The sequence below is a fragment of the Rhinatrema bivittatum genome, chromosome 3 (genome assembly GCF_901001135.1).
Source record: "Rhinatrema bivittatum chromosome 3, aRhiBiv1.1, whole genome shotgun sequence".
Lineage (NCBI taxonomy): Eukaryota > Metazoa > Chordata > Amphibia > Gymnophiona > Rhinatrematidae > Rhinatrema > Rhinatrema bivittatum.
This window is the reverse complement of record NC_042617.1, coordinates 567928236-567955323: the sequence shown is the minus strand read 5'-3', so window position 1 is coordinate 567955323 and position 27088 is coordinate 567928236. Positions and strand designations below refer to the sequence as shown.

Sequence of the window (27088 nt, the reverse complement as noted above, 5' to 3'; positions counted from 1 at the left end):
GGGACAGAGACAGGCTGGAGGCGGTCCAAAGAAGGGCAACCAAAACGGTTGGGGGGGGGTGTCCAACAAATGATTTATGAGGAAAGGATGAAGGAACTAAATATGTATGTATACCCTAGAAGAGAGTAGGTGCAGGGGAGATTGATACAGACCTTCAGATACCTGAAAGGTTTTAATGATGCACAATCAAACCTTTTCCATTGGAAAGAAATCAGTAGAACTAGGGGGTCACAAATTGAAATTCCAGGGAGGATGACAGAACCAACATCAGGAAATATTTCTTCACAATGGGTAGTGGATGCCTGGAATGCTCTTCTGGAGGAGGTAAAGACACAATAGTGAAAGAATTCAAAGAAATATGGCATAAATATTATCGATCCCTATAGGCTAGGAGAATTGACATGAAGAAAAGAGTGCATGGGGTAACTTTATTTATTTATTTATTTATTTATTTATAGTTTTTATATACCGGGAGTTCCTGTATACAATACATATCACTCCGGTTCACAATTAACAGAAGAACTACTGCCGGGGGGCAGTTTACTTACTGCTGCAGTGGTTACTACCCTTAACCAATAAGCCTTCATACTGTTGGTGCAACTCCATCATTGCTCTTTGCTTCAACTGCAGGGGAAAAGAGGAAAAGCGGGACTGGATTCAGACAGCAACCAACAAGGACCCCAACTTTTACGGTCTGGGAAAACATAAGCATGGGGGTAACTAGCTGATGAGGCTGTTAAATGCCCTTACCCAATAAGCCTGATACTTTTGATGCAAATTCAACATTGCTCTCTTTTTCAATAGCAGGAGATAATGGGGAATTGGATTCAGAAAGCAGCCAGCAGGGGCCATGGCTTTTATGGTCTAGGAAACTGACAAGTATGGGGGTGGCCTGCACAGCATAGCTGTTGCTGCCATGGGCTTGCTGGGCAGACCAGATAAACCATTTGGTCCTTTTCTTCCTACATTTCTATGTTTATATTATGAATGTAATCTAGTAAACTGCCCCAACTTTTATTTATACACAAATGAGTACGCTTTAGAAAGTATTCACCACTTTTAAATCTATAGTAGGACAAGAAGAACTGTCCTCCTCTGAAATCAAAGTATATCTATTAAAAACATGTCTTTGTTCTAGGACAGGTGCTGAACTAATAGCCTCAATTTGACAACATTGTTTGTACTGGATACTTTTTTTTTTTTTTTTGGAGTGTGCCAAACAAGGTGATGCCATGATTTTTTACTGAACTGGCTAGATATATTTTTTTCCCAAAATACTTTTTATTTCGGAGACAGGCACCAAGAACAATATCAAATGCGGTCACAACAGTCCAACGAGACAAGATAGGACAAAATACAAAAACTTCAGAGATATGTAATTACTTGATGTTGTGTAATATATGATATGTAATTACTTGTGTTTCTATGAACCCCACCCTCCCAGTTCCCCCTACTAAGCAGACACCAGCAACCAAAATCAGACTCACTACCCATGCATCCCAGTCACATCACCAAACATCCATCTCCACCCCTCCCACCCTCCCCTCTATATGACATAAGACAAATATGCAAACTAAGATAGGAGAACACAGTATCATGTCCATGAAGGTGAGTAACCAAGGGCTATCAGATGACATTGAATGTCTGTTGGCAATAAGATGTAGCAGACAGCCCATGTATTGCAGTATTCCTTACTCATCTTTCGAAGCCTTCTTTGAGGTCCAGCCTCCCATCTGCATACCAGCAGTGAGCCGATGGTGCCAGGCAACCAACGACGGTGTAGATAAGGGTTCGATCCAGTGGTCCAAAATTGTACGCCAGGCAAGTAGGATAGTTATTTGGCCAAACCTGTCCTTCGAGAGGGAATATCGCTGTAGCAAGCCTTTCAATCCGGCCAACAATAACGTGCCTGCTGTTGGAAGCCGAACTGCCATACATCGAGAAATAAACTCCAGCACAGCATCCCAATACACCCTCAAACTTGAGCATGTGAACAGGTGATGAAATAAAGTCCCAGCTGCTTGATTACATTTAATACAAATCATAGAAGGCAACCGGCCCATTTTAAAGCGAACGTCGTCGCAGATAGCGTGATGTAGTATCCTAAACTGCAACTCCCGAAGGGTAGGATCAGGAACATGAGTGTACATGTTCCTGATCCTTAATGTCCACGATCCCTGCTGAAGTCCAGTAGGACGCTAACTGATCGATATGTGGAAATTGTCGGAGGCGTTTACTTAAGTCACTCCACCCTTTAATTGAGTTACAAGTCAGGGCTGTATCAAACACCTTTTGCACAAACTTGGCTTCCAGCCTATAGCAGTCATCCGTCCAGGAAAAGATCTGAAGATAATGCTGGGCTTACAGGTAGGCAGAGAAGTATGTACGGGGAAGGTAATAAGTCTGCATTAAATTGTCAAATGACTGAAGAGTGGGGAGGTCAGAGTCATACAGATGATAAATGAAGGGTATCTCCTGTATCCTCCCAAGTAGCAAAGATGCCTCCGCACTCCTGGCCAGGCACAAAATCTTTATTTCCCAGCAGAGGAAGAAAAAGAGAGAATGTCCCAGGCAGGTTTTCTTGGGAGTGAAGCCAGGCCCAGGCCTTACGACGGAGTAATAAAGTGTTTGGGAATGTCCAAAGTCTGTAAAGTCTGCGGGCGCGCCTGTATAAGAACATAAGAAATTGCCATGCTGGGACAGACCAAGGGTCCATCAAGCCCAGCATCCTGTTTCCAACAGAGGCCAAAAACCAGGCCACAAGAACCTGGCAATTACCCAAACACTAAGAAGAACCCATGTTACTGATGCAATTAATAGCAGTGGCTATTCCCCAAGTATAATTGATTAATAGCCATTAATGGACTTCTCCTCCAAGAACTTATCCAAACCTTTTTTGAACCCAGCTACACTAACTGCACTAACTACCTTCTCTGGCAACAAATTCCAGAGCTTTATTGTGCGTTGAGTGAAAAAGAATTTTCTCCGATTAGTCTTAAATGTGTTACTTGCTAACTTCTTGGAATGCCCCCTAGTCGTCCTATTATTCGAAAGTGTAAATAACCGAGTCACATCTACTTGTTCAAGACCTCTCATGATCTTAAAGACCTCTATCATATCCCCCCTCAGCCGTCTCTTCTCCAAGCTGAACAGCTCTAACCTCTTCAGCCTTTCCTCATAGGGGAGCTGTTCCATCCCCTTTATCATTTTGGTTGCCCTTCTCTGACCTTCTCCATCGCAACTATATCTTTTTTGAGATGCGGCGACCAGAATTGTACACAGTATTCAAGGTGCAGTCTCACCATGGAGCGATACAGAGGCATTATGACATTTTACGTTCTATTAACCATTCCCTTCCTAATAATTCCTAACATTCTATTTGCTTTTTTGACTGCTGCAGCACACTGAGCCGATTTTAAAGTATTATCCACTATGATGCCTGATCTTTTTCCTGGGTGGTAGCTCCTAACATGGAACCTAACATCGTGTAACTACAGCAAGGGTTATTTTTCCCTATGTGCATCACCTTGCACTTGTCCACATTAAATTTCATCTGCCATTTGGATGCCCAATCTTCCAGTCTTGCAAGGTCCTCCTGTAATGTAATGTATCACAGTCTGCCTGTGATTTAACTACTCTGAATAATTTTGTATCATCCGCAAATTTGATAACCTCACTCGTCGTATTCCTTTCCAGATCATTTATATATATATTGAAAAGCACCGGTCCCAATACAGATCCCTGAGGTACTCCACTGTTTACCCTTTTCCACTGAGAATATTGACTATTTAATCCTACTCTCTGTTTCCTGTCTTTTAACCAGTTTGTAATCCACGAAAGGACATCGCCTCCTATCCCTTGACTTTTTAGTTTTCGTAGAAGCCTCTCATGAGGGACTTTGTCAAACGCCTTCTGAAAATCCAAATACACTACATCTACCGGTTCACCTTTATCCACATGTTTATTAACCCCTTCAAAAAAATGAAGCAGATTTGTTAGGCAAGACTTCCCTTGGGTAAATCCATGTTGACTGTGTCCCATTAAATCATGTCTTTCTATATGCTCTACAATTTTGATCTTGAGAATAGTTTCCACTATTTTTCCCGGCACTGAAGTCAGGCTCACTGGTCTATATACGGAACAGGGGAGCCCAAGGCACCATCATACTAAGCAAGAGGCCATCTTCACAATAAGCATATCTGCCAGTCAGCCACTCCCCCACGAAACGTAATTGACATGCTACATTATATATTCGAAAATCAGGGAGCTCCAGCTTCCCTGACGCTCTGAAGCGTAGAATAGTTTATGCGCACCCGGCGCATAAACTACATCAGCGGAACTACATCAGGTTTTTATGGGACAACCAGCAGGAAGCATATGTAGCTTAAACAGTTTGGGGGCTATAACCATCTTTAACAGCGCCCCCTCGCCCAAAAAGAGACAAAGGGAGTGATTGCCAGGTCACCAGCTGTGCCTTAATGTCCACCAACATTTGTCGCACATTGAAGGCATAAAGATCTTTCAATGTGCAGGGCACCCAGATGCCCAGGTATTTTAATTTCCCTGGGGCCCATGTGAAGGGGAATTCTCCCTGCCAAGTATTTGGCAGCTGCTGGTCAAAAGCCAAGGCTTCCGATTTAGAAAAATTGATGCGAAGGCCTGCAATATCATGAAAATGAGTAAATGTTCGGAAGATCACTGGGACACTATGACGTGGCCTCCCTACAAACAGCAAGAAGTCATCAACAAACAGAGCAAACCTCAGCTGGTTACCACCAATATTAAGCCCCCAAAAGTCAGGATCCAGACAGCTTTATAGCCAGAGGTTCTAGGGCAAGAACAAAAAGGAAAGGGGATAGTGGGCAGCCCTGACTGACCCCACAGTGCAGAGAAAAGGAGGCAGACAGGGGACCCATTAATCAAAAGCCTGGCACTCGGGTTACTATACAAAACCTTTAACCAAGTAACAAAGTGGCCAGAAAACCCGCAGCCCTGAAATACCCAAAAAAAATAATCCCAGGACAGTGTGTCAAAAGCTTTTTCCGCGTCCAGACGAAAGATGAGAGCTTCTGTTTGTGGTTGATAGCTCAAAGCCGCTATCAGCCGGCGCAGATTCTTTACCCCCTGACAAATCCTGTCTGATCTGGATGTACCAAAGGCGGCAAAAAAATACTAAGGCAAGCCGACAGGACAGCCAACATTATCTTTAAATCAACATTTATGAGGGATATGGGACGATAGGAGCCCACCTCCTGAGGATCTTTCCTCTTTTTGGGGATAAGAACTATGGTGGACCTATTTTCTAGAGCATTTATGAATGTCTCAAAGAGAGCATTAAAATATGATGCCAGGGTAGGCAGCAAGGGGAATCGCAATCTCTTATAAAATTTGGAGCTGAGACCATCAAGCCCCACTGCCTTCCCTGGATAATAGCGTAGATTTCACTATCTTTTATTGGGGAGTTCAACACCTCTAATCTGTCCGCAGAAATTGAAGGCCAGGGGAGGTCCTGAAAAAAAAAAACAGGACGCAATTGCACAATCACTTGGCTTACTGCTATACAAAGTACAATAATATTCAAGAAAATGTTCAGTAATCTTGTCCCAGGAGGACTGGCACGCTCCCCCCCCCCCCCCGATACTCGTGATAACAGATTTGGGATCCCAGGCCCATACTAAATTAGCCAACATCTTACTCAGGCGGGAACCAAATTTATATGGTCTATCTCTGTAGTATTGTAACAATTTAGGCACCCTTTGGTGTTAAGAGCATGTTCAGGGTTTCCCTAATTCTGTTCATCTCACTTTTAGTGGAGTCTGACATATTCTGAATATGGCGTGATTGGGCAGCTCTCAACTCAGTGGTAAGGCGCAATATCTCCGCATTGTGCTGTCGATTGCGCTTAGCACATACATGATATCATCCCCCCTCTTCACCACCTTCCCGGCCTCCCATGAAATTTGTGGAGTGACGTCTGATGTGGAATTAAACAGACTATATTCTTCCCAGCGTCCCTTCACGTATGTTTGAAAAGTCTTATCTAGGATAAGATCAGGTGGCATACGCCACGAGGCAGCTGCTGGAGGACCTCTGCCAAGTTCCATAATAATCAAAACTGGGGCATGGTCAGATACAGAAATGGTGCCAATAGTGGCTATTTTAACCCGATGAAACACAGAATCAGGGATTAGGAGATAGTCCAAATGTGAGTAGGAGTTGTGTGGTTAGAATGCAGGGCACGCCACACATCTGCAATTCCTGACAGATAAAGTTTAAACCCCTCTGCTGATCCCTGGGCTCTATCATCTCAGGGGGTTGACAATCCTCCTGTTGGTTCATAACAGTATTAAAGTCCCCGTCCCCCCCCAATTTTAACGTATGGTCCGTCAAATCCAGTAATTTACCCATGAGTGTGGTAAAAAAAAAAAAACTATGCTGGTAGTCATTAGGGGCATATATGTTGCAGAATCGTACTTCTGCTGGTGCAGTGGTCCTAAGACAATAACATAGCATCCGTCTGCATCCTGCCAGAGCTGTTCCAACTGAAATGGCAACTGCTTGTGAAATAATATTGCCACCCCTCACCTCCTAGCCGAATAAGAGGAGTAACACTGACCCAACGCAGTCCCTTTTTAATTTTGCATGCTCGGTAGCAGACAGGTGTGTTCTTGAAGAAATACCACTTGGAAGTGAAGTCTCTAGAAGAGCGTAAGAAGCTTTTTCCTTTTAATGGGGGGAGGAGATACCATTAGCATTTAGTGATGTAGTTTTTACAGTAGCCATAGCAGCCAGACAGCTCTCTCAGAAGTAAGAGTACTCCCACATTCCCCCCATCTCGGGCAATGAGAACCATTCAGTGCATCCCTTGTCAAACACACTAATACTGACAAGCATATACTGTGTCTCCAAATCTCGAGGACCCCCCCCCTTATCCCCCCTTCCCACGCACATCCATCCACCCCATTCGCACCCAGACGTACCACTAACCCCTGAAACCGCATACACCCACACTCCAAGAGGCACAGAGAAACCACCCTGGAGAGGTTGCGGTGCGGAGACTCCTCCTGACCCCCCTTTCCATCTTTTAAGATAAGCACAGCAATTACATTTGTGCCACTGCCCCCCTACACTACAAATAGGCAGCCTACCCACTGCCAAAAAACCTGAAATTAAAACAAATGGCCTGTTAGGCAATACTAGGGCGGACCCACAGATAAGGAATAACAGATCAAGAACCTTGTTAAACCCAGTATGAGAAGTTAGCACGAAAAGCCAAAGTTTTACAAATAATAGTATACAGTAACAGCAAAAACAATCCCTGAGCAGCACCCTTCAGCGTCCTAAAATATAGGAATAGTGCACAAATCCTGAGCTGCCAAGGCTTTCTATTACAAGATCAAATAAGCTCAGACAAGCAGAGAAGCCCATCAGGTGCTGTTTGCAGGCTCCAGAGAGGACAGAAAACCCACAGCTTCTTCCTTGGTAGAAAAGAAGAGTGTTTTATTATTGTGGTGCACCCGAGTTTAGCTGGAAACAGGAGTGCAAACAAGATACCACAGTGATGAAGCTCAGTGCACGCTGGTGACATGGCCTTGCGCTGGGCAGCTACTGCAGCAGAAAAATCGTTAAATAGCAAAATCTTTTTCCCCTGGTACTCCAAACTCGGCCTCTGCCGGCATAAGCTGCATTTTATGAGACCAGCTCAGAATATGGAACATGACCGGACGGGGCTGACTGATAGCCTCATGCCGAGGGCCCACCCTGTGAGCCCTCTCACAGCAAAGATGGTATTGCTGGCAGGGTTAGCCCCAGAGATCATATTGAGAGATGGAGGTGGGAAAACAGGGAACGTTATAATTGGAAATACATTATTCAAGACAATGTGGGGATTATTTGAGCATAAACAACATTATTGGAGCAAGAGGAGAGGGGAGCATGAGGGGGAGAAGGTGCAGGGGGTTATTTGGGCATATACATAACATTATTGGAGCAAGGGGTTGGGAGAGGTAGAAGGGAGCAATTACATAACATTATCGGAGCATGAATATAACGTTCTTTGAGCATATGTTTGCTTAATATTAAGTCTTTTTTTTTTGTCGTGTGCTTTAATTCTCACTGCACACTGCTGCTTTGTCTCTCCTTATTTAATGCCAGTTCTTCCCTCTTTAGGTCTATACTGTGGAAGTGTTTTTGCTTGTTAAGCCTGACTGCTGATAATTGGTGATAGTATTTAGTTGCTATGTACTTAATTTGCATTTGTTACTATACATTTTTCTGCTGCTTCGTTCTTTAGCTGCCTTTTTATAAACTATATATATATATGCATCAGGAGAGACCAGATACAGTTTTCAGAAATGTGGCCCATGTCGGGGGCGGCCAACTCACTTGTTAAGATTAAAAATCACATATTTAACACTTCAATAGTGTCTTCTTGGAACAGCCATAAACTTGTGAACTAATTAGTTTCCCTTAAACTCTCTGGCTCCAATTAATTTGGTTTTTTTCCATTTTTGTGTGCCTGTGCTTATGAATCTTAACATGAACTGATTGAAGTACTTTTATGATGGCTTGGATAGTTGTAGGGCAGACCCTATATATGCCATTACCCAGTGACAACTGGAATACAGTACATGTTCAACAGAGCCATGATAAGCACGGACGTTTATGTCTAGCACATACAGCACTCATGAAAGTATGCACAAAAAGGCATGCTCCTTTACTGCGCTCCGAAAGTGTGCTCCCCTCCGACACTGCTTATAGTTGCACCTCCCGATGACATCGGCAGGGGGAGGTGGATGGATGGAAAACCACAGGCGAATGATGGCAAACAGGTTGCAGAGACCTAGTGGTTGAATGGGAACATTTCCCAGATAGAACAGGGAACCATGGAGAATGAAGTAGTCCCAGATGTAATTGAGACACCAGTCAAGTTCTTGGCAGGAACCCACTAACATTCCATAAATCAAAATAAGAAAAGTAGGAGGGGGAAAAAAAAAACAAAACTTTGCCATATGAATAATTTTCTATTGCTCGACTCTTATTTAACTGTGAGAGTTCTTTTAGCAAACAAAAGCACTTTTTGGTTTATATGTGCACCTTCATTCCCAGGAGTCATTTGATTGGCTCTGTCCAAGTTCACAAAAGTTGAATATAGATATTAAATTGCTCCTGTACCTAATACAGCAGAATCTATTAAACCAATACTGTATTTTCACTTGGCACTAGTATACAAAGGTTTCTTACCATTCGTGCAAAACAGGCAGTAAGAATTCCACTTCCAGATCCCACGTCAAGAGCTTTGGCTCCATCATACAACTGATCATGAAGAAGTTCTAAGGCATATGCATGCTGAAATCAGAGAGAAAGATTTTTTTTTCTGTTGTAAAAATCTAAGTGCCAAGGTTGTAATAAAACTCAGACTGCAATTTTGCTTTAAAAAGAATATTAATAAAGAACTACCCTTGAAGTTTTAAGACCCAAATATGATTTCATACTAACAGATCACAAACTGTGCAACTCTAGTCTCTTTTCCATAAGAGCAAGTTAATTTGTCATAAGTGAATATATAAAAAAAAAAAATTAAATGAATGACATACAAGGAGATGAGCCCTAAGATGTAGAAAGGATGCAAAGCATTTACACTCAACTGACAAGCAGGCCGATACAGTACAGTGTGCTCCGACTGAGCACACTGTTAACCTGCTCTTGGACGCGCGTTTTCCCTTACCACTTACTTAGTAAGGGGAGGAAAACGTGCGTCCAACCCACGGCACCTAATAGTGCCCTCAACATGCAAATGCATGTTGATGGCCCTATTAGGTATGCACGCGGGATACAGAAAGTAAAATGTGCAGCCAAGCCGCATATTTTACTTTCAGAAATTAGCGCCGACCCAAAGGTAGGCGCTAATTTCTTCCGGCACCGGGAAAATGCAAAGAAAAGCAGTAAAAACTGCTTTTCTGTGCACCCTTCAACTTAATATCGTGGCGATATTAAGTCTGAGGTCCCGAAGAGTTAAAAAAAAAAAAAGCTTAAAAAAAAAATTTGAATTCGGCCCGCGGCCAAAAACCGGACGCTCAATTTTGCCGGCGTCCGGTTTCTGAGCCCGTGGCTGTCAGCGGGCTCAAGAACCGACGCTAGCAAAATTGAGCGTTGGCTGTCAAACCCGCTGACAGCCGCCGCTCCTGGCTAAAAGGAGGCGCTATGGATGCGCTAGTGTCCCTAGCGCCTCCTTTGCCCTTTTCTACAGCGCCACCTAATTTACATACTGAATTGCGCGCACCGGCAAGTGGCTGGTGCGCGCGCCGGGAGAACGGGCGTTCATCCACTCTCCCGCGTTTTTACTGAATCGGCCTGAAGTAAAGCAAACAAGTTTAAAAGCAGGGCTGGCTGCAATGTATGGCAGACTGTAGGAAGGAGGTAGCAAGGAGATTGTTTTGGTAGTCAGGATGGAAGATGCACAAGGATGAGGGAGTATTACTTTGGCAACACATATACAAAATTGCCATGCCAATAAAATTTCCTCAGTCAGCTATGGTAGTCAAAACATATGGGTAACAAACCACCAGACCATTTCAGTATTTAAAACTGCAGCAATATAAATGAGCAAAGAATTGTGATTGCTATGTTAATTCCACATCCAAGTGGACTAAGGGTAAAATAGGTTATTACCCAAAACCTTTTATTAAACTTAATACATTTGTGGCTACCTATTAAGATTTACCCTCTGACCTAATTGGATAGAATCACTCACAAATGGTAGTCACAGATGTATTAAGTTAGTCCAATAAAAAAGGTCTCACCTACAACTTGTCTGTTGACCCTTAATTCAACATAGACATATAAACAAAAAGGCTAATCAGTCTCAAAAACCACAGAAAACATAATGTAAGAAATTGTCATACTGGATCAGACCAGGGGTCTATCAAGCCTAAATCCTGTTCAGCAGTGGTCAATTCAGGATACAAGTATCTGGCAAATACCCAAACAGTAAAAAGATCCCATGCTACTAATGCAAATAATAGCAGTGGCTATTCCCTACTTCAACTTAACTAATAGTTTATGGACTTCCCCTCCAGGAACTTTATCCAAACCTTTATTAACCCAGCTACACTAACTGGCTTAACCACATCCTCTGGCAATGAATTGTGCGTTAAGTGAAAGAATTTTCTCCATTGTTTTAAATGTGCTACTTGCTAACTTCAAGGAGTGTAGCTCTTCTATTATCTGAAACAGTAAATAACAGATTCATATTTACCTGTTCAAGTCCTGTCATGATTTTATAGACCTATTATATCCCCCCTCAGCTGTCTTCTCCAAGCTGAACAGCCCTAACCTCTTTAGCCTTTCCTCAAAGGGGGGCAATTCTAGCCCCTTAGTAGCAGCTGTTTCCTTTGGGTAATAACCAGAGAAATAACCAGATTCTTTAGTACTACCCACACTAATGAACTTAATAGATGCAAAGCCTTATCTTAGAGAAGGTTACAGAAAACCTTAGTTTTACTACCAATGCATAGAGTTTAAAAACACTGTTCTCCTTACAGTAATCAGCCTGTTCTGATCCTCTTTGCTAGCCCTTAGGTAATAACACAAGCTTACTTACCATGTGAGGAGCGCTGATTGTTGCTTGGTAACCTGTAGAACAACACATCAGGTCAGTTTCTGAAGACAATATTTGTAAACATGCTCAGTTTATGACCTGTTTTGCACATATTCTCATTTCCTAACGGAGCAGATGATCTCAGTCTGCAGTGCTGCTGTACACACCAGTACATACCTAGCCAAACTTCAAGAGGGGGTTGTCTGCCAGTTGATCCACAGAATTTCCACCTTTATAACCACACTTGCAAGATCAGGAAGGTCAAATCAAAGAACATGTCAAGTTGCCTATTTTCTATTTTCAAAGCAGCCTAGTGATTAGAGCAGTGGGCTGCGAACCATGGAAGCCAGGGTTCAAATTCTACTACTACTCCTGGTAACCATGGGCAAGTCTCTTCACCTTCCATTGCCTCAGGTATAAATTTAGATTGTGGGCCATCAGTAACGGGGAAATACCTACTGTACCTTAATGTAATCTGCTTTGAAATGTCTGAAAGATGGAATATAAATCTATAAATAAATGTGTTAATTCTGTTTCCCTGAAGGATACTTTAAATCTTTGGGGAAAAGCATACAGCATAATAGGCATCATTAGAATTTAACCATACAGACAGACCATCCATATAGATGCCTTAACATTTGATTTTTTTTTTTTTTAACCACACAGGAACTATTAGATCAATTTTCATTTCATTAAAACTTAATATTCCGCTTGATTAAACATGTTACCCATGCGGCAGTATAAATAAAATACAATCATATAAATACAATCAAATAACCAATAATCAAATAGAAAACACAACAGAATAAAACATTCACTAAACAGTATCTGAGTGTAGAAATTTCAGGAACACTATATAGCTTTAATATAGCAGTGCTATACAATAGTAGGGACTTACTACCAACTCCTTCCACTTTTGCTAAAATTCAGTGTAGAATTCTATGCTGGTCTCTTTATTATATATGTTTAACACCCAATAACCGAGTAATACCACTAACAATATAGTATTTCACTAAATATTGCTTCTCATCTCTTTTTCCTCCCTACCAATTATGGATGGGATACTTGTTAATCTTGATGGCAGAAAGCAGAGTTGCCTACCTGTAACAGCTGTTCTCACAGGACAGCAGGATGTTAGCCCTCACACATGGGTGACGTCATCAGGATGGAGCCCAATCACGGAACACTTTTCTCAAAGTTTCTAGAACTTTGACTGGCACCTACTGGGCATTCCCAGCATGGTACTCACCTTGCAACCAGTAGGGGTACCCCTTCAGTCTTGTGTATAGTAAAAGTACGTGCGAAAAATAAAACAAATCGCAAGCGAACCCAACTCCGCGGGGTGGCAGGCGGGTTTCGTGAGGACTAACATCCTGCTGTCCTGCGAGAACACCTGTTACAGGTAAGCAACTCTGCTTTCTCACAGGACAGGCACAATGGTAGTCCTCACACACGGGTGAATAGCGAGCTGAGGATGCCCGAGTAATGCCCCAAATGCACCCAAAGATGTGCAACAGGCACAACAGGGGTGGATTTGGGTAGGAGGGCAGCCTGAACACCCAGAACGGGTTGCTGGCAGGACGTTGGGTATTAAGCTGAGAATAGGTTGTGCAGAACAGACTGGCCAAAAATGGAATCTTGTATGCCAGCCTTATCCAAGCAATAATGAGCTGTGAAAGTATGGAGAGAATGCCAGGTCACAGCTTGACAAAATATCGATAAAGAGGAATCGAACGAAGTTGTGCCACTGAAGTTGCAACGGCCCGTACAGAGTGTGCTTTTACATGGTCTTGTAGCGGAATGCTGCTTACTGGTAGCAAAAGGAGATACAGTCCGCCAGCCAGGAGGAAAGGGTCTGTTTTACCACTGGATTTCCCAATTTGATGGTATCTAAAGAAACATAATTGGGTGGATTTCCTGTGGGCTGACATGAGGTCTAAATAAAATGCTAGGGCACGCTTGCAGTCCAGGAATTGTAAAGTCCTTTTCTCCTGGGTTTGAATGGGGCCTTAGAAAGAAAGTAGGTAAAATGATGGATTGATTAAAATGAAACTCCGACACTACCTTTGGTAAAAACTTAGGGTGTGTACGGAGGAATACTCTGTCATGCAAAAATTTAGTGTAAGGCGGGTAGGTGACCAATGCCTGTAACTCACTAACTCGGCGAGCGGATATTATAGCGAGAAGAAAAATTACTTTCAAGGTGAGATAATGGAGATCGCAGGATTGGAGAGGCTCAAATGGAGGTTTCATGAGCTGTCCTAAGACCACATTAAGGTCCCAAGTGGGGGCCGGAGGGCGTAAGGGAGGTTTTAGGTGGAGCAAACCTCTCATGAAGCGTGTGACCAAGGGATGTGTGGAAATTGACACGTCCCCTATGCATTGTGGAACGCGGCTACCGCATCGACATGTACTCTTATAGAGGAAGTTTTCAGGCCTGACTCCAAGAGATGCCAGAGATAGTCCAGAAACTTTGCAGTGGAACAAGCAAAGGGGGGGGTCGATGGACATAGTCGTGCACCAGACCGTAAACCTTTGCCACTTAGAGCAATAAGAGCGTCTTGTGGAAGGCTTTCGTGAAGCTACCAGGACTTGAGATACGGACTCCGAAAGATTAAGGGGTCAGAGTATCAGCCTTTCAACATCCAGGCTGTCAGTGCCAGGGCCAGGAGGCTGGGGTGGCATAGGCATCCGTTGTTCTGAGTGATCAGTAGTGGGTCTGTCACCAGATGAATGTGCTGGCGTACTGAGAGGTTCTGGAGGATTGGGAATCAGGCTTGGCATGGCCAGTGAGGGGCCATCAGAATCATTGAGCCCTTGTCCCTTAGTAACTTCACGAGAGTCTTGGAGATGAGTGGAAGTGAGGGTACGCGTAGAGGAGACCTCTACGCGTACCCTCACGTCTCTTGGCTTTGAGTGGCAGCTGCGAGTGAGCGAGCAGAAGTCCTCTACTTTGCGGTTGTGGATGGACGCAAAGAGGTCAAGACGTGGATAACCCCAGCGTTGAAAGAGCGTGTCCGCTTCTGTGGGGTTGAGGGACCACTCGTGTGGATGAAAGGTTTGACTCAACTCGTCCGTGCCTGCCAAGTAGGTTGCCTTGAGGTACATCGTGTGGGAAAGAGCCCATGCCCATATGTGTGCATCTTCCTGACACAGAAGGTTGGAGCCAGTTCCTCCTTGCTTGATGTACCACATTGCCACCTGGTTATTTATTTATTTAACGAGTTTTATATACCGTCATTCGTTTGAATCAGGATGGTTTTGTTTGAGAGGCAATCCTGAAAAATCCTGAGGGCATATCTGATCACCCGAAGCTCCAAAAAATTTATCTGTTTGGCTTCCTGTGGAGACCAGGTTCCCTGAGTCTGCAGGTCGTTGACATGAGCACCCCACCATAAGTTGGAGGCATCTGTCAAGATAATCTGAGGTTCTGAAGCCTGAAAAGGAAGGCCTTGAAGAAGATTGGAGTATTGCATCCACCGGCCAGCGACAAGCGGAGCTGCTTGGTAACTAGGACAATTCTGAACATTGGATGATAAGCCTGAGCCCACTTGGATCGCAAGATCCACTGTGTAACTCTCATGGCCAGGTGGGCCATGGGAGTTACATGCACCAAGGATGCCCTGTGTCCCAGCAGGATGAGGAAACGACGAGCCATCGCATAATGCTGAGTCTGGAGGTATTGAGCCAGGGACGTGAGAGTGTATGCTCGACCCTGAGGGAGGAAGGCCTTTGCCTGTATGGTGTTCAGATCTGCCCCTATGAAGGATAGGGTTTGAGATGGAACTAGTTTGGACTTGGCATAGTTGACTAGAAACCTGAGACAGAAAAGTATATTGAGAGTTAGACATAAGGATTCTAATGCATGGTTTGGGGTCGGAGCCCTTATCAACCAATCGTCTAGATAAGGGTAGACATGGACTCCCTGACCCCTCAGGTAGGCCGCGACCACCATGAGGCACTTGGTGAAGACTTGCGGTGCAGATGCTAGGCCGAATGGCAGGACCCAGTACTGGAAGTGCGTGAGGCAGACTAGGAACCGAAGGAACTTTTGGTGAGACGGAGTGATGGCAATGTGTGCGTACGTGTCCTTAAGATCTAGAGAGCAAAGCCAATCTCCTCTTTGAAGTAGAGGAAGCAGGGAACCCAGGGTTATCATTCTGAATTTTTCTTTCTGCAGATACCTGCTCAAGGCACGCAAGTGCAAAATGGGACGAATGCCCCCTGTCTTTTTTGGGATGAGAAAATACCGAGAATAGAACCCTTGTCCCTGTTGGGAGGGGCCCGGTTCTATTGCTCTGGACTGGAGACGGACAAACTTCCTCCTCCAGTTGAGAGGAATGGTCGGATGACCCCCACGTCAGCCGAGGTGGAGAGTGCTCCAGCACAGTCAGGAAATTGAGGTGGTAACCTTTGGACACTACAGCCAGGACCCACTAGTCAGAAGAGATTGTGTGCTATATGTTGAAGTGGCACAGTTGACCGCCGACTGGTATGGACGGTAGAGGAGGTTAGCTTATGCTCTCTAGCAAGCAGTCAAAACCCAGCAGCCGGGCCTGGCTGAGGGATTGGCTGGGTCTTCTGAGGTCGGGCTTGTCTGGTCTGGTTCTTCTGGTAAGGCCTGGAAGGACGACCTCGAGCAGCAGGAGGATAATATCTCCATGGCTTGAAAGAGTCCCTTCAGAATGTCCTCTTAGAAGTGGACGGGAAATCGGAAAGTACTGAGGAAAGCTGGCGCAGCGTTTCATGGTGGTCCTTTACTGTGCTACTGTTTCTTGGATTTTGTCCCCGAAGAGTGGTCGAAGATATGGCAGCTGAGATTCAATGCCAAGAAGTGCAAAGTCATGCATATGGGGAGTGGAAATCCGAATGAACTGTATTCGATGGGGGGGGGGGGGGGGGGGGGGAGAAGGCTGATGTGCACGGAGCAGGAGAGGGACCTTGGGGTGATAGTGTCTAATGATATGAAGTCTGCGAAACAATGCGACAAGGCTATAGCAAAAGCCAGAAGAATGCTGGGCTGCATAGAGAGAGGAATATCGAGTAAGAAAAGGGAAGTGATTATTCCCTTGTACAGGTCCTTGGTGAGGCCTCACCTGGAGTACTGTGTTCAGTTCTGGAGACCGTATCTACAAAAAGACAAAGACAAGATGGAAGCGGTACAGAGAAGGGCGACCAGGAAGGTGGAGGATCTTCATCGGATGACGTACGAGGAGAGATTGAAGAATCTAAATATGTACACCCTGGAGGAAAGGAGGAGCAGAGGCGATATGATACAGACTTTCAGATACTTGAAAGGTTTTAATGATCCAAAGAAAACGACAAACTTTTTCCATAGGAAAAAAATCAGCAGAACCAGGGGTCACGATTTGAAGCTCCAGGGAGGAAGATTCAGAACCAATATCAGGAAGTATTTCTTCACGGAGAGGGTGGTGGATGCCTGGAATGCCCTTCCGGAGGATGTGGTGAAGACCAGAACTGTGAAGGACTTCAAAGGGGCGTGGGATAAACACTGTGGATCCATAAAGTCAAGAGGCCACCAATGAAGAGTAGGTGACTCACCAGAATGATGGCTACTGCCTGGAGACAATACCCTTATTCAATAAACGTACACATGCTTACTGTGACTCCAACATCGTTCTAGCTTCAACAGCAAGAGGAAATGTGGAATAAAGGATTTGCACTCACAAAGACGGGAGTAGCTGGCTTGTTACGGCGGTTACTACCCCAAACCAAATAAGCCTGATACTTCAATTTCTATGCATATACAGCATAGTTCTCTGCTTCAACGGCAGGGGAGAAGAAAAACTGATACTACACACACCCAGCAGAGCTCTCTGCTTCAACAGCAGGGGAGAAGAAAAAAGGGTTCGCACTCACAAAGCGGGGAGTAGCTGGCTTGTTACGGCGGTTACTACCCCAAACCAAATGTGCCTGATACTTCACTTTCTATGCATATCCAGCATGGCTCTCTGCTTCAACAGCATGGGAGAAGAATAAACTGATACCTCAAGCATATCCAGCATAGCTCCCTGCTTCAACGGCAGGGGAGAAGAAAAACAACCAATGAGGGCTGTATAACATAGTCTGGGTAAAACAAATAAGCATGGGTGTAGCTTGCTTATTATGGCGGTTACTACCCCTAACTAAACAAGCTAGATATTTCACTTGGATGCAGCTCCATCACTGCTCTCTACGTTAATGGTGGGGGTGGAAGGGAAATAGAACCAAGAGCTAAGAGAAACAGATAAGTATGAGAGAAAAAAAGTGTGTGAAGCTTGCTGGGCAGACTGGATGGGCCGTTTGGTCTTCTTCTGCCGTCATTTCTATGTTTCTATGAAAAGGTCATCTCCAGCACAGGGTAGGTCAGCTAATCGGTCCTGCACCTCTGGTCATAGGTCGGAGGACTTCAGCCAGGCCCACCTTCTTGCACTAATCCCTGCTGCAGACACTCTAGAGGCAGTGTCAAAAATATAAGCAGCACGGACCTCATGCTTGCCAGCATCTAGGCCTTTCTGAGCCAGAGCATTGCGTTGATCCTAGAATTGTTCTGGTAAAGATTCTGAAAAGTCCTGGACCTTCTTAAAAAGGTCTCTGTTATACTGGGTCATGTGTAACTGGTAGGAAGCAATGCGAGAAATGAGCATTGAGCCATGGAAGACACGTCTGCCAAATGCTTCCAGGGACCTCTGTTCCTTCCTTGGAGGTATATAGAGGAATGAGGTTAGTGCTTTCTTCTGGGCTGATTCCACAACCACAGAGTGGTGATCCAGCTGTGGTCTTTGAAACCCAGGGGCTGCCTGGACAAGGAAGGTGGCATCTGTCTTGCGGTTAACAGGTGGTACCGAGCCTGGATGCTCCCAAGTTCTCTTTAGCAGGTCAATTAGGATTTCATGAATAGGAATAGACATTATTTCCTTAGGAGCATCAAGAAACTGGAGTACTTCCAGCATCTTGTGCCTTATGTCCTCTTCTGTCTGAAGCTGAAATGGAATAGTTTCAGACATTTCCTTTATGAAATTAATAAAGGATAGATCCTCTGGAGGAGAGTGTAGTCTTTCCTCAAGGGGAGAGGGCTCTGAAGGCAGATCATCAGAATCCGGGAAGAGTCGCCAGTCCAAGGATCGTAAGGCTGAACCCCAGCTCGCATAGATCACCAGAGGGAAGGAATGGTGTTAGTCCTGAACGATCAGGCCTAGGCATCGACGGCGGCACCACTGGTAAAGTAGGCACTGATTGAACCGGTGACAATCGACGGGCGAGTCAGTGGTAGAAGTCCAGACGGCCTGGGTATGGGTTCCGGTCTCTGTGCATAGTCTTCTTCCGATAATTGAATCGGGGTAGAAGGCGTTGGAAACACCGGTATCCTTGGTTCTGCCTGTGGAAGTGCCCCGATCAACGCATCCAGTCTTCCAAGGAGCAGTGCAAGTACCGTGGGAATCGGGTCGATGACAGGGGCTGGCCTCTGTGCCAGTGCAGGCTGGAAATCCTGTAGTGATTATTCAATGGCCTCTTGGATCAGCCAATCTAATTCCTTGTAGAAATCTGGGGCATGTAACCCTAGTGCCGGAGTAGGAGGCAGCACAGGCGTAGCCGGAGGGTCCATCGGTGGAAGTGGAATCGTGGCTCCCGACACCAATGAAGGTGGGGAATGCCTTGGTGATCTGGCCACAGAGGAGGGTGGGGCCTTCTTCAGTGGCTCTGTCGACACGGACGCAGAGGGCTTGCCTGGATCGGCGGACTGAGCCTTTCGATGCCGGTGCTTTTCTCGATCTCCTCGGACCTTTTCCGGGGCCGAAGAAGAAGAGGTCGATGCTTTCGAAGTCGCCGGCAGGGCTGCACAAGTGTCCCGCTGCTGAAGCGAAGTCGATGGCACCGGCTCGGAGGAAGTCGGCGCTCGATGGAGTCAGCAGCTTTGTCTGAAAGAGAAACTCCATTTTCTCGGAACGAGCCTTACAGCCCTTCAGCGTCATTTGGTGCAAGTTAAGACGTCATGGTCCGACCGCAAACATAATAGACAAACCCTATGTGGGTCTGTGATGGACATAGTCCAAGCACAATTAGGGCACCGATGGAAACCCGACGCCATGGCTTCGACAAAAATGTAGCCATGGTGCGGTCAATGGCCAGTAGGCCGCAAAAGGAAAACTTGACGGGAATAGACTGCAAATGAGGGTAAAGCCTTACCCTTATGACCGTGGACTATGGAATCGATAGGAAATTCCTCTCAGGAATCTCTGGAGAGCTCCTTAACCCACGTGGCTACTGCTGCGCGGGAAAAAAAAAAAAGATTGAAAGGGGACCCCTGCTGGTTGCAGGCTTAGTACCATGCTGGGCATGCCCAGTAGGTGCCAGTCAAAGTTCTAGAAACTTTGAGAAAAAAGTGTTCCGTGATTGGGCTCCATCCTGATGTCGTCACCCATGTGTGAGGACTACCATGCTATTCAAATGAACCAATGAGTCAAAAAATCATATGGAAAGTAATCATTAAGAATTGAAATTGCTCCAAAATAAAAGTTTCTTGGAATATATTTTAAATTATCTTTTCAGGATCTTGTTGACCATTATAAATAGTTCTTGCATATTAATTTAAATTTACAGGAAGATAAAAGATAATATTTAGAAGATCAAAGTGTACCTATTGATTGTGGAGAGTCCATGTAGGGGTTACATTTTGCATAGTGACAGCGATCTGTACCCAACATTACTTGAAAAACTTTCTCCGACTTGATTATTCCATTTTCTGAAAGGACCAAGGCAAAAACATGTTATGAGATTTTTGGTACTTCATATCTAGGCTTCACATTCCATAAAGGATTCCACCACAGAACTAAAAGATGAGATTTTTGATGAACTAAGTAGAAAAGCAAGTTTACTTACCGTAAATGGTGTTTTCCATAGATGACAGGATGAATTAGCCAGCTGCATGGGTTATGTCATCAGGCGGCATGAGACAGAGCAGTCTCTCAAAGTCCGTAGAGCTTTAATTAAGCTCTACTGGACATGTGCAGCAGTTCCTGCACGATCATGTTCTAGAAGTCTCAGTCCATACCCAAGTGGTAAACATAGGTTGAAAAGGGAAAAAGAGATGCTGCCCGGAGAGGAGGGCAGGATTGCATGGATAATTCATCCTATCTACAGAAGATACCGTTTACAGTAAGGAAATTTGGTTTTTCCTCTGTCAACAAGCAAGCTGAATTAGCCATTCTGTTTGGGGAGTCTCAAGCTGAGGGCTGCAGACAATGATATTGATTTATTTTTTTTTTTTTTTTGCACAATCCGGACTCCTCTGTGAACAGCACCTTTTGTGGAAGTTAATTAGTGCAACACAGTTTGGCTCCCACTGGACTGTCTGAATTTGCCAGCTTGCCTAGGCGGTAGTGGGATGTTAAGGTGTGAACTAATGACCCAGTGGCCACTCTGCAAATGTCTTTGATAGGTATGTTATCTAAATGTATTATGGAAGTTGCTGTTGCCTGCACGAGGTGCGCTTTTACTGAATAAGATAAAGAAAGCGATTTGGAATCTAACAGTGCTAAATGCAAGATGTAATTCAGTTTGAGGGGGTACATTTTTGCTAATGGCATTCCCAGCCTATATGAGTCATTTCATAAATAACTGGATGGATCATCTATGTCCTTGCATTCTGTTTTTGTAATAGAAAGAATGCTGGAAGAGTGGTGGTTTGGTTTATGTGAAAGGCTGATACTACGTGTGTACGTGTACACGTGTGTGTACGTGTGCGCACGTACACACGTGTGTACGTAGGACCACCTTGTGGCAGGAAACGAACGAATGCATGTAGTTCACTAATTCTTCATGCGGGCATAACTGCTACCAAGAAGAGTACCTTCCAGGTCAGAAACTTGTGGTCAGCAATGTCCAGAGGCTCAAAAGGGGCTTCCATGACAGCTTTAAGTATCATGTTAATGTCACAGCATATAAGTGGCTTCCGCATTGGAGTTTAGTCATGCAATAAGCCCCTCAAAAATCAGGAGATTAGCAGATGTATAGAATTTGGGGATCGGTTCTCATGTTGATAGTAAGTCGCTATGGTACCATATACCCGAATCGAAGAGGTTGCCAGGCCTTTACAGCAAAAGTTAAGTAGAAACAATAGTAATGCTGAGGTTCACATCTGATGTACTGGTTCCACTTGAAAGCATAGTTTCATCACAAGGAAGGTTTTCTTGCTGATATAACTTCTTGAGAATTTCCTCTAGTAAATGTAAATAAGCTAAGGTTGTGCGTTCAACATTCATGCAGTTAAGTTCAGGGACAGCTGGAGCAGATGGAGGGAACTCTCTTCTTGGATTAGAAGGAATGGGCTGCACCCCAGGTTCTGCAGGGATCTTGCCCAAAATACACATGTTGTACAAGATACCAAGGTTGTCTCAGCCATGCTGGAGCAGTTAAGATCATTCTGGCTTGAATCTATATATATTTTGGATCATTTTGGCTACTAGTGGAATAGGAGGGAAGGCATAGAGAAGACCCTTTTTCCATGAGATTAGAGAAGCATCTGGGGCTTCCCTGTGTGGACTGGATGGATGCAGCAAGAACTTTTCTATTGCTCTCCGTTGTGAACAGATCTATCCAAGGGCATCCCTACTGCTGAAATAGGCTGTTTGCTACCTTCAGTGATAGGGTCCAGTCAACTGAATGGAAAAATCTGATGAATCTCTCTGCCTCTGTATTGGCAACCTGTAATGATACCACATTGTAATCCGCCCGGTGGAGAACATGAGAGGATACAGAGAAAATGGGAGGGAAAGACAGAGGGAGGCAAATGGGAGGCAAGAGACAGAGGGAGTATGGACAGAACAAAGGTCACAGGGAAGGGGAGAGGCACAGCGAGGGCATGAGGGAAGGAGGGATAAGGGAAGGAAGAGAAGAGGAACACAGGAGGAACATTGTTAGAGAAGGGAGAGAGACAAGAGTATTGGAAGGGTACTAGAGACTAGATGAAAGGTTGGGAAGGTTTTAAGGAAAAGGAGAGTGTATGTGTTTGGGAGTGTGGGAGAGCATGTGTGAGAAGGCTATGTGTTTGGGAGATGTGTGTATAAGGAGGGGTGGCTGTGTGTTTATGGGGAAGTATGGAGGTGGATGTGTGAATATTAGAAAGGTTTTAGTTGTGAGAGCAAAACCACATGAGAGAGGCTGCAGTTGATGTGTGTTTTATGAAATGTTATTTCAACTATCCTCAAAGTATAATGAAGCGGTGCTTGAAAGCCAAGTAATGAGTGGATCGACAACTGACAGTCTGCAATCTCCCCCCCCCAAAGCATTAATTTTAGTGAGGTGTCCAGTTATGGTCCATGGAAAAGTTGGCCATGCTAGGTTCCAAATACAAGCGACAATTACATCCATCTCTAATAATAATGTGGTCACAAGCAGTATTTGAATCCTGATCTTTTGAACCACAGTAGCAATGAAAACTGCTTTTTGGGGTTTGCTTACACAAAAATGCTGAGGAAAAATAAAAATCTGTGAGAGATAATGTTCCAGCCACCCATGTGAAGCATAGACAAAACAAGATTGGGGAGACTTCTAGAATATGATAGTATGGGAACTGTCACACATGCGTAGTAGAGCTTAAAGTTTTACAAGCTTTTAGACAACTCCACGTCGTGCAGCCTCATGTCACCCACCAGCACAGCTAATCCAGCCTGTTTGACAGAAAAAAAACCCCCCAAACTTATCTGCTTTAGCCAGCTTTGCTCATTGCTCTCCTTTTTATCTGAGGCATGATATAAAATTAGTTTACACTAATCCCCTCAAATCTGTAAAAGCAGGATTTTATTTATACTGGTATTCATTCAAACTTTGCATCCCAGCGCATGTCTCCTCCATAAAAAGAGATTCAAATTCTGCATATGATTTGAACATGCTTGGCCGATTCAAACTTTTCAATCACATAAGTACCCCATGGGAGCTGCACCAGTTTGAATAAGTCCCCTTCAATTTACTGTACATGCCAGCTATGCATTTAGTTTATTTAAACTATTTATGAGAACTGCTGCAATAGATCCAAGTGCAACGTCTAAGCAGCAAGCCAAGGAAAACCCCTTCTGAGCCTTTTTGCCAAGGTTAAGATCCTGAACAATATCAAGGGTTTAACGTTCTGCCATCTGACTGTATTAGGAACATAATGACAATTATCAAAAGCAAGGGAATTAAACCATCTACTAAAAAGTATAGCACCAATAATAATCCTTATGTCAATGAACTGCCTAAACAAGAGGAAGAATTTTTGAAGTATGACTGCATGCCAGGAGCTTCTAGCTATACCAATATATCCATATAGAGCAGGGTTTCTCAACCTTTTAGGTGTAGGGGTCTGTGTCCCCCTCTTACACCTAATCTTTTATCTAATTGATAGGCCTTGCAGCTGCTTTGTCATTTAAAGAAGGTAAGTGCCCAAGTATTTTTTTTAGGGCCCTCTCTCCCAGCCAGCAATAGTTTTCAAAAAGAAAAAAAAACCAACCAAAAAACAAAAAGTCTCCCCTACTCCTTGCCAACTACTAGATTCGTGAAAAAAATAGAATCCCTCCCCAATCAGCCACCAGCTCATCAAAAAAAAAAAATAATAATAATAAATTCTTCTCTCTACCTGCCTGCTGCCAACTAGCAACACTACTACTCTTGCCATGTGGACTTTATTCTCCTAACTGGGGCATGCCAAAGACCTAAACACTGGGACTGGAGCAACTGCAACTGAAAGTTATTAAGCTGGCATGAGTGTGAGTTGGCAAGTGCTCTATCAGGCTCCGCAGTGGCTTTGTCCCCTCCTAGGCTTAGATAAGGCAGGCAGGCCCTGACAGCAGAGCAAACCTTGACTCACTCTCATGCCTATTCATTAACATTCTGCAGCAGCTGCTCCTCTCCCAGAGATGGGTCCTTAGGACCTGCCTCAACTGAGGTCCGCAGACAGGCCATGGACCGGAACGTTGATAAACAATGGTATAGAGTACACCCAGATCTTTAAAGCATATTTCTAATCCGCCAACAATCCTCAAAGTATAGCAATATGAAATAAGTTTACATAAAATTAAGCATCTCCCAAAACACCCCCACCCAAGTACAAATTTATTTTACTTCAGCTTTCACACACTAGCAGTGTTTGGTTCTTATAGCTACTGCTGCTTTCGCCCCAGATTTCAGCTTCAACTGTACTAGAACAGAAAGTAAATACATTTTAAAATACCCCACTGTACTAAACCAAATCTCCTCTTAGTGTTGTTACAGTTTCCCCAGACTTCAATTCTAATCTCCATGGTATGTAGGAAGGTATACTGACAGTAAACAGGTGCAGGTACTCAGCAGCTCAAGTTAATAAACCAGAGAACCTGACCCATACTGCTTAAATATAAACTCCTCATGGTCATGGCCTAGTCCTAGAACAATGGGCTGGAAAGTCTGCATTCTGACTAGATAGCCAGTCAGCATTTTGTTCATGTCAGAAGTCTGTTAGAGAACTGAAAATGTTCAATGCAGCCATTCAGCAATCAATTTTAGATCAAAATGCTTTTTCATCTAATTTAAAAATCCCACTGTGAAAGAAGAAGGAAGTTCCAATGACTGCTATTGGCAATGCTCTATTGCTGGGCTGTGAAGATAGAGAATGCCAGGACAGGGGAACAGTGGTGAGAGATATAGATAGATACACACACCTTATACCTATATGTACTTATATCCATTAACAGAGATCAGTAATTCCAGCAGTTAGATATACTCAGCCAGGCTGAGAGCACCGTTTAGTCCCCATTTGGCCATGCGTGTTAGACACGTTATTATTACTCTTTATGCTGTAAGGGGCAATAGCGCGTGGAAAACGCGCTGCCAATGCCCCCCCGAAACAAATAGCACTCATCACATGCAAAAGCATGTTGATGAGCCTATTAGTTATTACTGCGGAATACTGAAAGTAAAATGTGTGGCCAAGCCGCACATTTAACTCCCAGAAATTAACGCCTGCCCTTGGGCAGGCGTTAACCTTAGAAAGCACCAGGAAAGTGTACAGAAAAGCAGAAAACACTGCTTTTCTGTACACCCTCCAACTTAATATATCATAGCAATATTAAGTCAGACACCAAATCTGCCCGCCAGTCAGCAGGTTCGAAAACGGCTGCTCAATTTTGCCAGCGTCCATTTTCCAAACCCGTGGCTGTCAGCGGGTTCGAAAACTGATGCCAGCAAAATTAAGTGTGTTATCAGACCCACTGACAGCAGCCACTTCCGCTAATAAATAGGCGCTAGGGATGCACGATTATCCCTAGTGCCTCCTTATTAGCGCAACACCTAATTTAAATAGAGAATCGCACGCCCAGGAGAGATGCCTGGGCGCGTCGGCAGAGTAGGCGCTCAACGCGGAGCACCAGCTCTCCTGCATGTTTTATTGAATTGGCCTGAGTAAGTTGTTCTTAGCTCAATAATAGTGACATAAAAAATTGAAGTTATTTTACAGTTCTTGCAGTATTATACATTTTCACTTTTTTAATTCACAGAATCCACGGTGCCTTGTAAGTTTGAAATTTCCCCCGAGGAAGCTAATTGTTAAAATGAGGGTCCTTGTTGGGGATCTTTGTAACAAAGTGACAGCATTGCACTATGTAACATTCATTGGGATATGGACAACTTTGTGGTGCACAAATTTGTTACATAAGTTTTTCGTTTATGCAGCTTTAGATGATACATTCATTATCATCTATACACTTCGTTCAAAATTTGAAAGAAGGAACCATCAGAAGAAAATAGGATTAAGCATAAGCATTGGCAAGTTAAAGACAGTGATAAGACAGGCTAAGAGAATTTGAAAAGAAGTTGGCCATAGAAGCAAAAATTAACTTTTTTTTTTAAATATATCCAAAGCAGGTAGTATGTAAGGGAGTCTGTTGGACCGTTAGATGATCGAGGGGTTCAAGGGGAACTTAGGGAAGATACGGCCATCACGAAAAGATTAAACAATTTCTTTGCTTCAGTGTTTACTGAAGAGGATGGTGGGGAGATACCCATTCCAGAGACTGTTTTTCAAGGGTGATTTATATGAACTGAACCTGGAAGATGTGGTAGGCCAGATTGACAAACTGAAGAGTAGTAATTCATCTGGACCGGAAGGCATACACCCTAGGGTTCTGAAAGAACTAAAAAATGAAATTTCAGACCTTTTTCTGTTAATTTGTAACCTATCATTATCATCCATTGTACCTGAAGACTGGAAGATGGCCAATTTAACCCTGATATTTAAAAAGGGCTCCAGGGGTGACCCGGGAAACTGCAGACCGGTGAGGCTGACTTCAGTACCACAATAAATCGTGGAAACTTTTACGAAGAATAAAATCAAAACACATTTAGATAGACATGGATTAATGGAACACAGCCAGCATGGAGTAACCCAAGGGAAGTCTTGCCTCACAAATCTACATTTTCTTGAAGGGATGAATAAAATGTGGATAAAGGCGAACCAGTAGATGTGGTGTATTTGGATTT

The 27088-nt window shown here is 44.0% G+C and overlaps 1 protein-coding gene across 2 annotated transcripts in view; it reads right to left on the bottom strand.

The window, feature by feature from the left end:
* PCMT1 (protein-L-isoaspartate (D-aspartate) O-methyltransferase) overlaps window positions 1–27088 on the bottom strand; it is a 118837-nt gene that overhangs the window by 57627 nt on the left and 34122 nt on the right. For both annotated transcript variants that reach the window (XM_029596539.1, XM_029596538.1), the window contains exons 2-4: window positions 20238–20342; window positions 11603–11634; window positions 9244–9348 (exon numbers count right to left, since the gene is read on the bottom strand). In XM_029596539.1, coding sequence (XP_029452399.1) covers window positions 9244–9348; window positions 11603–11634; window positions 20238–20342 — 242 coding nt within the window. The remainder of the gene's footprint in view (window positions 1–9243; window positions 9349–11602; window positions 11635–20237; window positions 20343–27088) is intronic.